Genomic DNA, 14,318 nt, shown 5'->3' with positions numbered 1-14,318 from the left:
TCTCATCATTATTTTTCCCCGAAACACGGTTAGTGGAATTATGACTGCTCTCATCTGACCACAACACTTTCTGCCGTGACTCCTCTGCATCATCCAAATAGTCATAGGTAAACTTAAGATGGGCCTTGACATGTGCTGGTTTAAGCAGGGAAAACTTCCGTGCCCTGCATGATTTCAAATCATGACGTCTTAGTGTATTACCAACAGTAACCTTGGAAAAAATGTTACTTTTCAAGTCATCGACCAACTCTGATCATGTAGTTCTGGGCTGATTCCTCACCTTTTTTAGGAATATTGAGACCCCATGAGTGTCAAGCTCTTTTAAATGTTTGTCCTGCTTGATGGGATGGCGAGCACATATGACGTGAGGCCAACTCAGCTTCTTCCAATTTTTATTCGTTTGAATAATCAGAAAGGAGAATAGCAGGTTGAAAACCTTGAAGAAAAACAAAACAGTGAAAAGAGTGAAAACATTTGCAAACTTTTTACAGTGAAATATTTACAGTCAAATAATCAAAATATTGGTGGCTTGAACTTAAAGAATTCCTAACCTAGACCTATTGATTACTTAATCAACTTATTAAATTAGTCATCATTAATTTCATATAGGCACGGTGGCTGAGTGGTTAGCACGTCTGCCTCACAGTTCTGAGATCAAGGGTTCAATAATCCCGGGCTTCGGCCTTCCTGTGTGGAGTTTGCATGTTCTCCCCGTGCCTGCGTGGGTTTCCTCCGGGAACTCCGGTTTCCTCCCACATCCCAAAAACATGCATGGTAGGCTGATTGAACACTCTAAATTGTCCGTAGGTATGAGTGTGTGCGTGAATGGTTGTATGTCTCCCTGTGCCCTGCGATTGGCTGGCAACCAGTTCAGGGTGTCCCCTGCCTACTGCCCGTTGTTCGCTGGGATAGGCTCCAGTACCTCCGCGACCCTCGTGAGGAAAAAGCGGCATGGAAAATGAATGAATTAATAATTTCATATAATAACAATCTAAATTCAGTCAAGCCTGTTTTAACATCAAGTAACTTGTCACCGTTTTAACTTACAAGCTGAAATGTACTCATGCTTTCCTAACCAGATTCAAATTCTAACAGAAAACAGCCTGTAGCCATCCAACTTCTAAACTCATAGCTGTCTGACTTCTAAACTCACAAAGCCTTATTCTAGGAGCCTGATCATTCATTATTTGGAATGAGAATCTGTGTTTCTACCAAAAAGTTCTATTTTGGTTTCATCTGACCATAACACATTCTCCCAGTCCTCTTCTGGATCATCCATATGCTCTCTAGCGAACCACAGACGGGCCTGGATGTGTACTTTCTTCAGCAAGGGGACACGTCTGGCAGTGCAGGATTTAAGTCCCTGGCAGCGCATTGTGTTACCGATAGTAGCCTTTGTCACTGTGGTCCCAGCTCTCTGTAGGTCATTCACTAGGTCTTGTATGTCTTCCATTTTCTAATAATTGTTCCCACAGTTGATTTCTTTACACCAAGCGTTTTACCTATTGCAGATTCAGTCTTCCCAGCCTGGTGCAGGTCTACAATTTTGTCTCTGGTGTCCTTCGACAGCTCTTTGGTCTTGGCCATAGTGGAGTTTGGAGTGTGACTGACTGAGGTTGTGCACAGGTGTCTTTTATACCAATGAGTTAAAACTGGTGCCATTAATACAGGTAACGAGTGGAGCCTCGTTAGACCTCTTTAGAAAAAAACAGACCTTTTTGACAGCCAGAAATCTTGCTTGTTTGTAGGTGACCAAATACTTATTTTCCACTCTAATTTGGAAATAAATTCTTTAAAAATCAAACAATGTGATTTTCTGTTTTTTTCCACATTCTGTCTCATGGTTGAGGGTTACCAATGTTGACAATTACAGGCCTCTCTAATCTTTATAAATAGGAGAACTTGTACAATTGGTGGTTGACTAAATACTTATTTGCCCCACTGTACATGGGGCTCCACTCTGATTGAGATTGCCCATCATGTTTAACTTATTCCATTTTATAATAATTGCTCCAACAGTGGACCTTTTTTCACCAAGCTGCTTGGCAATTACTCTGTAGACTTTTCCAGCCTTGTGGAGGTGTACAATTTAGTCTCTGGTGTTTTTGGACAGCTCTTTGGTCTTGGCCATGACCTCAAACAAGTGCATCTTATCAGATAATTCATGGAGTTGAGGTGGACTTTTAAAAGGCGGACTAACTAGAATTCTAGCTGATAGACAGGTGTTCAAAAACGTATTTGCAGTGTATCACAAATAAATTACAAAATCATGCATTGCAGGCCTGAACGATATTGGAAAAAAAAACTATTGCAGCGATTTTTGAGGGGTTTGCTATATATTGCAATATTAAAAAAAAATTTTTTTTTTTCAAAATAAATTTTTACTAGATGACTTGAATAGCTGTTTGGAAAGACTTTGGATGACTCCTCATGACCACAGTGTACAGTATTCCATTATTTTTCGCGGTTAATAGCCGCGGCAAGTGAAAAACCGCGAAGTAGGGCAGACCCCCCTCCCCCATTTTTGTGTGTGTGTGTGTGTGTGTGTGTATGTGCTCAATGTATTTATTCAGATCTAGCACTGGAAAGAGTTACATATAAGACATTTTTTTCTCACTTTTTTTCCCCAAAGTATGATTTTAAAAAATGTATATATACTGTATCTATATATAATTTTATTAAATGCTTTTTAAGCACTTCAAATGCAATAATTATGATCACTTTTAAACATAACTGTCCCACTGAATAATTTTTAAACAAGAATAAAGTACTGCAGTAGCATGTAACATGGCTGTGATTCTTGGAGTGACATGTAGAAATTGCAAACTCCTCATAATCCCTTCTGCCGTTTATTTTATGTCTCAAACGTCTCCACATCCCCCCCACAGGCACACACATTCATTCCAGTCCGCGCTTCCTTGCAGAAACTGTTTAACAAGTTAAACGATGATTGACAGATTGCTGCCCATGTGAAGTCAGCTTCTTTGGCCAGATCAAAGCCATCTTTAACTTTAATAAGCAAGTGCCACAGTAACTGAGAGCTGGGAGAAGGGGTGAGGGAGGCTGTGCGAGCGAATGGAGCAGAACAAAGGTGTGTGGATTGGATTTTTTTTTTTTTAAACTATTGCACGTCCTTGCGATGGGACTATCGCGCATGCGCACATCGCGATGGCGATGTTTAAACGATATATCATTCAGGCTTAACAGGGTTTTTCTTTTTAGATTGTCTCTCTCACAGTGGACATACACCTACGATCAAAATTTCAGACCCCTCCATAATTTCTGAGTGGGAGAACTTGCAAAATAGTTCAAATACTTATTTTCTTCACTGTATGTGAGGTGCCCCTGCGTGGTAGTGTTTCAGACTACCTTGTCTTGCTTTCATGCTTGAAAGTGGCTCTGAATCTTTGCTGAGCCTTGTGGATGGATTTGTAGCAGGATTATGTAAATGACCTTTTCTGTTGCCCAACTCTGAAGTGGTAGTTTAAAATGGCTCATTTACACAATTTCAAAAATTGACAGAAAATATACTTGGTTGTTTACAGTCACACTTCATGGTTGGACAGGCACTTCAGAGGGTAAGCTAATTGTGTTTAAGTCAATAGCTCATTGGCTACCATTGACCGTGATATCCACTGGCAGTGATCATTTACAATCAGCTGGTTCAAATTGGTCATCTAATTGATATCAATGGTAACCATACTAGCAAGGGCTTAGGTCTGCGTAAGGACAGTAGGGACATATCACTACCAACTTTTCAGGATGCTCAAATTGTCCCCACAACTTTTAAGCAACCTTTTTTGCATTATATAATGAGTTCAGTTAGACTGTCTTCCCATATGTTGTAAGGATAGAATAGACCCTGCCAATATTAAGTGAATTATTTTTATTATGGTTAGACTTACATTTATCCCTTTCCACTTGCTGAATGTGCCGGGCCCCTGCCGGGTTAGGGTTTCAAACTAGCATCAAACTAACATGGCACCAAGAACCACTCGCTCCAAAGTTTGGCTACACTTCACCAGGAAAGAGGGTGAAAATGAAAGGTTACGATGGTTTAGGACGAGCATTGCAGCCGTGAACATAACAATGACAGCACGTAGGTTCAAACGCTCGAAAGTGTCTTCGCTTCACGAGGAAAAATTACAACAAAGCGACTTGCAGTCATTGCAAGGTGGAGATAACTGCATTGGGAGGGAATACGACTATACTGTCCTCACCGAGACGCTAAGGCTCAGTCCTGGCTATACGGCTAGCTAAACTCCCAAATGATGATGCAGAAGACGTTGGTATAATTTGCTGACTTTATTCAACCATCACTTGAAGAGTGAAACTAAAAATAGAAATGAAACGAATCAATTTCGTCCCCAATAACAAACAGGTTTGCATCAACGTAAATTAGCGATGATTAGCTGCAAATACAGGAATAACAAACGGTTAGCATGCTTTCGCTAGCATTAGCAAGTGTCTGATCGCGTGTGGAAACACAACAACAACACAAAAGATGATACATACAGGTGCTGCCTCTGTAGATATTTTACAAACATTAACAAAGAACAAAAGCTCGTGGCAGTGTTTCCCTCTCTCACTAACTCGCTCACTCGCTTGGATGCGGCACTTCTTCGCGTGTAAGCGCGCTCGTCACGTGAGCACGTTCTTCGTGTGAGGAAGCGCAAGGGCGCCCCCACTTGAGCGTGAAAGCACCATAAAAACTAAAAGGCATGCATTTCAATATAATGGTAAATAATACACACAGGGGTCCCCAAACTACGGCCCCGGCCCGCCTCCACATTTGGTCCTGCCCCCTGAACAATACCAGAGAGCATTTTGAGTGTTTTTTTTTTTTTTTTCTCAATAGTGTTATTTATTTCCTGGCCTTTTTCTGTGAAGAACTCAGAGAGGGTTATTTGATTATCATCTATTTAATTAATAGTGTTATTTTTATTAATTGTTATTATTATTATTTTTATTTTATTTACTTTTGTTCTGTGAAGAAGCCAGAAAGGGTTATTTGATTGTGGCTTTCTCAAAAAAAATATTTTTTTACATTTAGGCACTCCTGCAATCGTCACACTTTTTCTGTTACAAACTGACCCCGGCCCCTCATCAGAGAAGGGAAAAGTTATGTGGCCCTCACAGGAAAAAGTCTGGGGACCCCTGCTTTAACACATATTGCCAAAGGCAGAACAACGACCTATAGACCCTACTCACCAACGTCACAGAATGACGTGTCGCTGTATCCGGCCGCCATATTGTCCGTCTCTGTTTAGCCCTAATCTCAATGGTTTCAATTAGTCATTCAGTTTATAGACAATTCATGAAAGCCGCGGTGCTTTCAGACGCTGTAAACTCATTGGATGCGTTGCATAAAAGGCGTTATGTGGAAAAGCTTCAGTCTATCCATTCGCCAGATCCATATTTGATGCCTAAATTGATATTTTTCGACCCGCTGTCTTCGCCCTCTCTGCCTGACATCTGCCACCCTGATATCTACAACTATCTTGTCCACACAAAATCAACCTATTCTCACGAAAGTTTGAAAAACTTTAAAGTGCCTGTGACACGAAAAAGCATGTTTATTTCATAATACACGCGGTATTTTATGCCCCTGAATGATATGGACCGCTTGGATGTGTGTGGGAGCGATCGCTATATTTATTTAGTTTTTTTAATCCCGCGCCATCAAAATGAGTGACTTCCGGCTTCGGTCTTGCATTGAGGAGGAGGGCGCTGTGACGTGTACGGTAGAAGACGTTCTCTTCACTATACAGTGTACTGTTGTGGATGAGGACGAAGGATTCAGCTGATTTTGCGGATTAATACTTTTATTTTTTGCATCACGCCAGCCAAACGGCTGCAGAAAAATCATTCTGTATGCGGGAGAGGCGTATGCGCCTTTTTGGAGTTTCAAAAGGTTCCCATTCACCGTGGATATTTACTGTGGGACCATTGGACTTACAAGGAAGTGAGTAAACATCTTGTTTTGTATTATGTCAAAATACAGTGATTACAAAGTAAACACTATAAAATTCCTTTAAATAAAGGACTACTTACGTTTAATCATTGATAGGCATGTAAAAAGCTATCCTCATGCTTATTAGCAGTTAGCTGTTAGCACGTTAGCTGCACAACAACTCCTGATAGGCATGTAAAAAGCTATCCTCATGCTTATTAGCAGTTAGCTGTTAGCACGTTAGCTGCACAACAACTCCAGCCACCCTCCTCCAGGGAACGAACTGTAAATTGCTCTCCGCCGGGCGGTTTGACGATCCGCAAAGAAACTCGACAACCGGGTCGTCATGTCAAATAATCCAGGCTAGTTATGTGTGATTTTCCACTTCGAAGACGTTGAAACATCCCTCGGTTCGGGTTAGCATGTCGGCTAGCTGTCTCCTTCTGGTCTGCTTACATTCTCCGAAGCCGGGGAAGGGAAATTACATATGTCCGATTTAGGTGTCATAAAATATCGTTAGGGAGGTGTGACAGTTTTGACCATTATGGAGTCATTTTGCCATGCCGTCTTGAATAAATTGATTTTTATTATTTTATATTCCATTTAGCACAAGATTGTTATTTGTCATGACCATGCTAAATATTGATTTTTATTATTTTATATTCCATTTAGCACAAGATTGTTATTTGTCATGACCATGCCATTTATTTAGCAATTGGGGAAAGTACTTGGGTAAAAAGAATATCCTGTAAAAATATTGAAGTAAAGCGACAGAAACAATGACATTTTGCCGCTCTCTTCGTCGCGTTTTCCTCATTGTGAATAGTTCCCCCTCGACGGGCTGACTGGTCCTTCTCAAGCCATTTATATAGCTATTGGGGAGAAATACTTGGATAAAAAGAATATCCTGTAAAAATATTGGGAGTAGAGAGACTGAAACAATGACATTTTGCGGCTCTCTTCGTCGCGTTTTCCTCGTTCTGAACAATTCCCCCTCAATGGGCTGAATAGTAAAACCGATGAGCCCAGTCTACCGCTGACGTCATCCACCTGTTGGGGACGCTAAAGCCCTATAATGGAAGGCGTGGCTAACCGGCAGATTAAAAGACTAATTTCTCGTCATCTGTGCTTTGCTAAATTGTTGTATATAGTCGAATCGTCTCAAAATATGATTCTAATTCACATAATAATGCCATTTAAGACTTTTTTTCTGGTGTCATATGCTCTTTAAGAGCAGCACTCTAAGCAACATTACCCTGTGTGATTTCTAAAATGGCGACAATCAAAAAAAAAAGTTGACTGCGATGGCCGACGCTTCAAGGATAGGTGGATATTGGACTATTTCTTCAATAAAACACGCAACAACTGTGTCTGCCTCATTTGCAAAGAGACAGTCGCTGTTTTCAAAGAGTTCGATGTGACGCAATATTACTAAACAAGACACGCTGACATGTATGACAACATTACAGGGAAGATATGCAGCGAGAAATTATAGCAACTTGAAGCTAGTTTATTTTTTCACAGCAGCAGTATTTCGCAAGAGTAAGCCACAAAGACGAGACTGTTGAAATTATGAATTAAAAAAAATAATAAAGCAAATGTGACACACAGAAGGGCTCGCTAAAATTTGTTTAAATATATTGTTCTATGTAAATCAGCCAAGGTAGCCCCCCGCATTTTTCCCACACCAAATCTGGCCCCCTTTGCAAAAGGTTTGGACACCCCTGTTTAACTGATGATCCGTAGACGAGGCCAGCTTCTTTCACTTGGTACCAGCTAAATATTATTCAAAATGTAATGATGGTGGAAGAAATAAGCATCTTGAATTTGAAACTGTATGTTGTCGGCGATTAGCCTCGCGATGATCTTAATTGTGGTTGTCAGCCCAAAACCCTCTAAATATATATTAAATGTATCTTACCAGATGTGAAATGACTGCTACATGATCCGTGGTAATCGGAGCCCAGTTTTCTCGTCGAATTGCAGCAGTCCATCTCGCTCTCCTCTCCGGGTCTCTCGGAATACGGTAGAACTTCAAGTCTCTCCGTCTATCTTCTCTGTTATTGCAACCAACCGCCACACACGCCTTCACCATTTTGATTATTAATGTTAACGAGCAGAAAAACACGCTATAATAGGAGGAATTTACGTAGCGGTAATGCATCAACACGACGAGTAGACGGACAATATGGCATGGAGGCGTGGTTGTGACGTCATGTGAGTAGGGTCTATATGCCAATATATACCAATATTTTTTATTTCTATTAGAAAAATGTTTAAGTAAAATGTTACACATTCTTGTGCATTTGCCACTTATTGCCACAGTTAACATTGAGGCTTTGGGCCTTTTTTGACCTCGTTGTGAGTTTGTAAGGTTGTGACTTCTGATTAAACAAACTCGATGCCAATCAAAACGTTTGTTCTTTTTCCCCAAATTAGAATCGATAAAGAATCGAATCGTTAAGCAGTATCGATAATGGAATCGGAATCGTAAAAACCCCATCAATTCCCATCCCTATTAACCTACAGTGGGGAGAACAAGTATTTGATACACTGACAATGGGAAAACCCATTGGCAGTGTATCAAATACTTGTTCTCCCCACTGTATGTGAACTTGCTAACCTGAAAAACTAATGCGGTCAGGCGAGCCTCTATAGACCCTACCCACCGACGTCACAAAATCACGTTATCGCTGTATTGTTCCGCCCCCTTGTCCGTCATTTTGTGTCTGTATTATCAATGGTCTCAATTGATTGAGCAATTTATAATGCATTTCATGGAAGACCCAGTGCTTTCGGATGCCGTAAACTCACTGGATGCGTTGCATAAAAGGCGTTATGTGGAAAAGCTTCAGTTTATCCATTCGCCAGATCCATATTTGATGCCTAAATCGATGTTTTTCGACCCGCTGTCTTCGCCGTATTTGCCTGACATCTGCTAGCTACCCTGATATTTACAACTATCTTGTCCACACAAAATCAGCCTATTCTCACGAAAGTTTGAAAAACTTTAAGAGCTTGGAGGCTTATAAATACTTTGTTGCTGGTTGGGTGAAACGGGTCCTCGTCCACGAAAATTCGGCACGAATCTATCTTGTGCTTGGAAAGGTGAGTTACGAAATTTTCAATTCAAAATCTTTTGTTCTTGCTAACATCCACTGTCAAGTCTAATGTATTTCATGTCATTTGTCAATGGAGCTAGGGCTTTTAATGTTTATATGGTTTAGCGATAGCACTCTCACTACATACATACGTGTATGTTGTCGGCGATTAGCCTAGCAATGATCTTAATTGTGGTTGTCAGCCCAAAACCCTCTAAATATTTAAATTAAATGCATCTTACCAGATATAAAATGACTACTACATAATCTGTGGTAATCGTTTGGAGCCCAGTTTTCTCGTCGAATTGCAGCAGCCCATCTCGCTCTCTCCTCTCCGGGTCTCTCGGAATCCGGTAGAACTTCAAATCTCTCCGTCTATCTCCTCTGTTATTGCAACCGACCGCCACACACGCCTTCACCATTTTGATTATTAATGTTAACGAGCAGAAAAACACGCCGTAAATAGGAGGAATGTACGTAGCCGTAACAGGTAAACACGATGTGTTGACGGACAATTGGGCGGCACCAGTCAGGAGGGCGGAGTTGTGACGTCACGTGGGTAGGGTCTATATGAACAACAAAGTCAAGCTCGCTGTCCCTCCTTTGGATCATTGATTGCATTAAAAGTACAAGTCCCTTTAATTAAAAAAAAAGAAAATAAGCGCTATCCAAGAATGGGTCCACTTCAGGGGGACACTGACGTGAACATGAACTGACAAAGCTTTGATTTGAACGTTGTATCACCTGAACCAATACACATGAAAGTTAGTATCTGGTATTTTCCGCTCAATAAGTCTCATCGGAGTAGAAGGTACACCCTCAATGAATGGCTTATTTTAAAACTGTTTTCATATATAGTGCGCACCGCATTATGAGGTGCAGTACTAATAGTAGTAGTGGTTGCATTATGCATTCACTAGATGGAGCTGCGCCAAAGGGAATGTCATGCCTTATTGTACCTCATAGTATTTTATTTTTTACTTTAGCAATATGATGTGTTCTATTCTCACTAAACTTGAAATTGTTCAGCTTGACAGACAGCAAACAAGGCAATTGTGTTTTTTGAAGCTTTTTTCTTCACTTTTGACAATTTATAAAATTTTAACACATGTACACTCATGTTCAAAACAACACACATTTTAACAATAAAAGACACAAAACAATTGGTTTTCAACCGCCCATTTAGTCTGATCAATATGTAAATTCAATAGATTAAATTAGCCTAATTTGCCTAACAAACGTCCACCATCTCAAATGCTACGAATGCTAACATATTTGCAATTCTCAAAGCAAATCACTCACAAACTGTAGTTCTAAACTTAATGATAAATGCATACACAAACATATATAAGCTGAAACAACTTACAGCCTTATGTGGGCCAAACCAGAGCTCAGCTGTCCATTATCCATGTCAGACGAGAGTCTGCTCCTCAGTCATGAGGCAACAGTCCCGTCAGACCCAAAGCTGCCATCAGAAGGCAGTGTATACTCCATCATTAAACAAAATACAAAACAGTGGTACCTCGACATACGATCGCTGCGACTCGCGATCTTTTCTACATCCGACGTAAAATTTGACTCGCTATTTATTTCTACATCCAATGACATGTTGAAATACGATGATCTATGACATGATGATCTTTGACTTTCTGTTTGATCCCCTAATAAATTGTCTACTTGTTCTCTTTCAAAATGGAGTCAGTACAAAGGGTTAAGACTAAGGCGAACACGCGGAGTTTGCCCTTCTGGCCAGATTACCGGGGGCCCGCCGGCCCGGCTCGTTGGCCAGCACTGGTCCGACGGTTCGGCTGGCGCGATTCCGGTGGTCTGGCTAGAAGGTCAGATTCCTTCAACAGGTATTATTTTTACTATTATTATATTATTCAGATTTTTATTTATAATTCATTTGTTTTGCTCTTTATTTGCAATAGTAACATCAGTTTTTATTAACAATTGAGTGTAGGTTTTCGGGCAGTGGAATGAATTAATGGAATTATAATTTATTCTTATGGGGAAAATCCTGCTCGACATATAACTATTTCGACTTACAAACGAGGTCCTGGAACGAATTAACTTGGTATGTAGAGGTACCACATTACTTTTGGACTTTTGGATAATTGTTTTGAATTTTTAAGGGTTAATTCTGACTTGCGCGGACATTCAGATCACGTCGACATCATAGGAATGGAACTCGTTCGTAAACCGGGGACTACCTGCATAACCCTTTAATGGCAGCAATATGAAGCAATTATCAGAAAATTCCAAAATTTGAAAAATAAGGTCCTAATGAAACCTTTTTTCACATTTGTAAAAAGAAAAGTCAAAATGAATATGTGTAATAAGCACTCAGATATCAAAACCCTTGCTAAATCCTGTTTGGTTTTCTCATGGAACCGTCAGATGCATGTGTTAACTTGCATCCATCATTTTTTTTTTTTTTTTTTTTTTCCAAAAAGAAATGTCAAAATTCTGAATTAGTCTCAAAATCATGAAATTTTAGGTGTATCAAATGTGATACATTTGGCAATATAGGGATAAGGTGCCTCTGATTATAGGGCCCCATGTCATCAACATTAAAACAATAAAAGGATTGAACTACTTCAGTTGTGTGTAATGATTAAAAAATGTATGAAAGTTCAATGTTTACCAGTACATTACAGAAAATAATGAACTTTATCACAATGTGCAAATTTTTTTAGAAGGACCAGGTAGCCATTTTTATTGTATTTGCAGGGGATCTATCAGAAACACCTGTCAGATGCTGATGGTTCTCGGCCTGGACAGCAGAATTATATACGAGGAAGACTTCGAGCGTCCGTTCTTAGAAATGTCAGCTGAATTCTACCAGGTGGATCACTAGTGTGCCTATATCCTTTTGACGGTACTGCCCATTCATAAAGTAACTGCCTGTATTGATCTGCTTAGATGGAAAGCCAGAGGTTTCTCGCAGAAAACAGCACCAGCATCTACATCAAAAAAGTTGAAGCCAGAATCAACGAGGAGATCGAACGCGTCAAACATTGCTTGGACAAGTCAACGGAAGAGTCCATCGTCAAGGTGGTGGAGAGGGAGCTGATAACAAAACACATGAAAACCATAGTGGAGATGGAGAACTCTGGAATGGTCCACATGCTCCAAAATGGCATAACGGAAGGTAATTAATCAACTTTAAAGTATTTTTTATGCACTTTGTTATACTTGTATGTCTATTTTTTTCTGCCCACAGACCTAATGTGCATGTACAAGCTGTTTAGCCGTGTCCCAAATGGCCTTAAAACAATGTGTGATTGTATGAGCTTATTCTTGAGAGAGCAGGGCAGGGCTCTTGTGTCAGAGGAAGGAGAGGGCAAAAACCCAGTCGACTATATCCAGGTACACTTCCTCGGAAAGCAGACATTGAATTCAGTACTACTGGGGAAAAGTCGACGTAGTTATTCTCAGTTATTTTCATTTGATATCATTTGGCATTGTTATGATACCAAACACTTCAACTTTATAATGTCATTAAATCTAGAAATGTGTTTTATTTAAATTATACAGTTCAAAAATGCCAACTTTTGCCTGAAGTGGGTAGAGTAGCCAAATATTTTATTCAAGTAAGAGTAACCTTACTTCAAAACTAATATTACTCAAATAAAAGTAGTCAACCAAAAAATGTACTAAAGTACAGGTAAAAAAAAGTCACACTTTAAGCCGCTACTCATTCCATTGCAAATATCACATAATACAGTGAGGACAGCTGCGGTTTATAATCCGGTGGAGCCTATCTATGAAGAAATACCGTTTTTGTGTCAAATTTGGTGGGTAGCGGCTTATAGTCAGGTCCGCCGTATAGTCCAAAAATTATGGTATTTGGTGAAAAGAATGCTCAAGTAATGAGTAACATTGTGAGTAACTGTTTATGATGTTTGATTTTTTTTTTCTCCTCAGCGCAAAACTATCTACACTGCAAATTTGTTATATCTTAGTGAGATTATTTTTTCTAGTCTAATAATTTTCTCCATCTTGTTTTGAGTGTCAAAGACTAGTTTAACTAGATTAATCAGATCATTCCATTTACTTTAACTAAATATTAAGACAGAGCGAGAAAAAAAAGTGGTATTTGCCATGTGGCAAATTAATTTTGCCGTTTGGCATTTTTTTCATATATGGCATTTTTGTAGGCCATGCACGTCCAAATTTTCCATTGATTTTAAATGGCAGAAAAACACATTTTTGCTAAATCAGTTTTGCCACATGGCAAAAAAAAAGCCACATGGCAAAATCCATTTTGCCACATGGCAAAAAAATGATCATGGCAAAATCAATTTTGCCACATGGCAAAAAAAAATTGTCACATGGCAAAATCCATTTTGCTACATGGGTGGCATTTTTCTCGGGCCTGCTGTAAATATTACTATTTGTTCTTATCAAGCCCATACATCTAAAAGTTTCACCTAAATCAAAAAATGTTCTTTTAAATAATGTTTTGAATAATATATTTTCTTGAATTCAAACATATCTGACACAAGCTTTTTTTAGGATTACATATACTAATTTATTGCTTAAAATAAGTCTGATAAGATTTTTTCAGTTAGCTATCTTATTTGAAGAAATCTAAATGATTAAAATTTACCTGAAGCACTGGCAGTTAATTAACTTCTAGTAGATTTACACTGAAAACAAAGGGATTTAACTAGTTTTAAGGAGGTGTTTTTGCAGTGCAAATGAACTGTTATAATTATACTTTGAAGAAGCTTGTAACCTACTACATCAGGGGTCCCCAACCTTTTTTGCACCACGGACCGGTGTTATTTGGGTCTTTTTTTTCACGGACCGGTGTTCTGACAAATTTTGCAAACCATCAAAAATTGCAACGATGCGGTTCTGCGTAACGTTAAACAAGCCGCAAAATGCGCAAATGCCGCGATTTCAAAGTAAACACTACAAACTTTCTTGAAAGAAAGGAATATTAACTTACGTTTGATCATGGAAGGACTTGTAGAAAAGTTCTCCTCAGATTCATCCTGCCATGTAAGCTGCACAAAACAGCTGCACACAGCGCTCACCATTAACGACTTCGCCTTGTCGTTAAACATTAATTAAGAAGCCCGCTTCACAAAGATACGATGTTGGAAATTGTAGCAGGGTTTTCAATGCTCTTGTCGCGATGTCAGGATATTCCAGAATGACTTTAATCCAGAACCTCGGTAGAGTTGTTGTCTCGAATGTAGGTTTAATAAGGTCGCCGTCATTTGCAATCTCTCTGTTTATTCACAAACGGG

The 14,318-nt window shown here is 39.5% G+C and overlaps 1 protein-coding gene across 3 annotated transcripts in view; it reads left to right on the top strand.

The window, feature by feature from the left end:
• LOC130930370 (cullin-3-B-like) overlaps positions 1 to 14,318 on the top strand; it is a 49,431-nt gene that overhangs the window by 16,262 nt on the left and 18,851 nt on the right. For all 3 annotated transcript variants that reach the window (XM_057858280.1, XM_057858279.1, XM_057858278.1), the window contains exons 5-7: positions 11,788 to 11,902; positions 11,980 to 12,208; positions 12,281 to 12,426. In XM_057858280.1, the coding sequence (XP_057714263.1) occupies positions 11,788 to 11,902; positions 11,980 to 12,208; positions 12,281 to 12,426 (490 nt within the window). The remainder of the gene's footprint in view (positions 1 to 11,787; positions 11,903 to 11,979; positions 12,209 to 12,280; positions 12,427 to 14,318) is intronic.

The sequence above is a fragment of the Corythoichthys intestinalis genome, chromosome 14 (genome assembly GCF_030265065.1).
Source record: "Corythoichthys intestinalis isolate RoL2023-P3 chromosome 14, ASM3026506v1, whole genome shotgun sequence".
In the NCBI taxonomy this organism is placed as follows: Eukaryota; Metazoa; Chordata; class Actinopteri; order Syngnathiformes; family Syngnathidae; genus Corythoichthys; species Corythoichthys intestinalis.
Note: the sequence above shows the minus strand (reverse complement) of the source record. Positions and strands in the feature narration are given on the sequence as shown.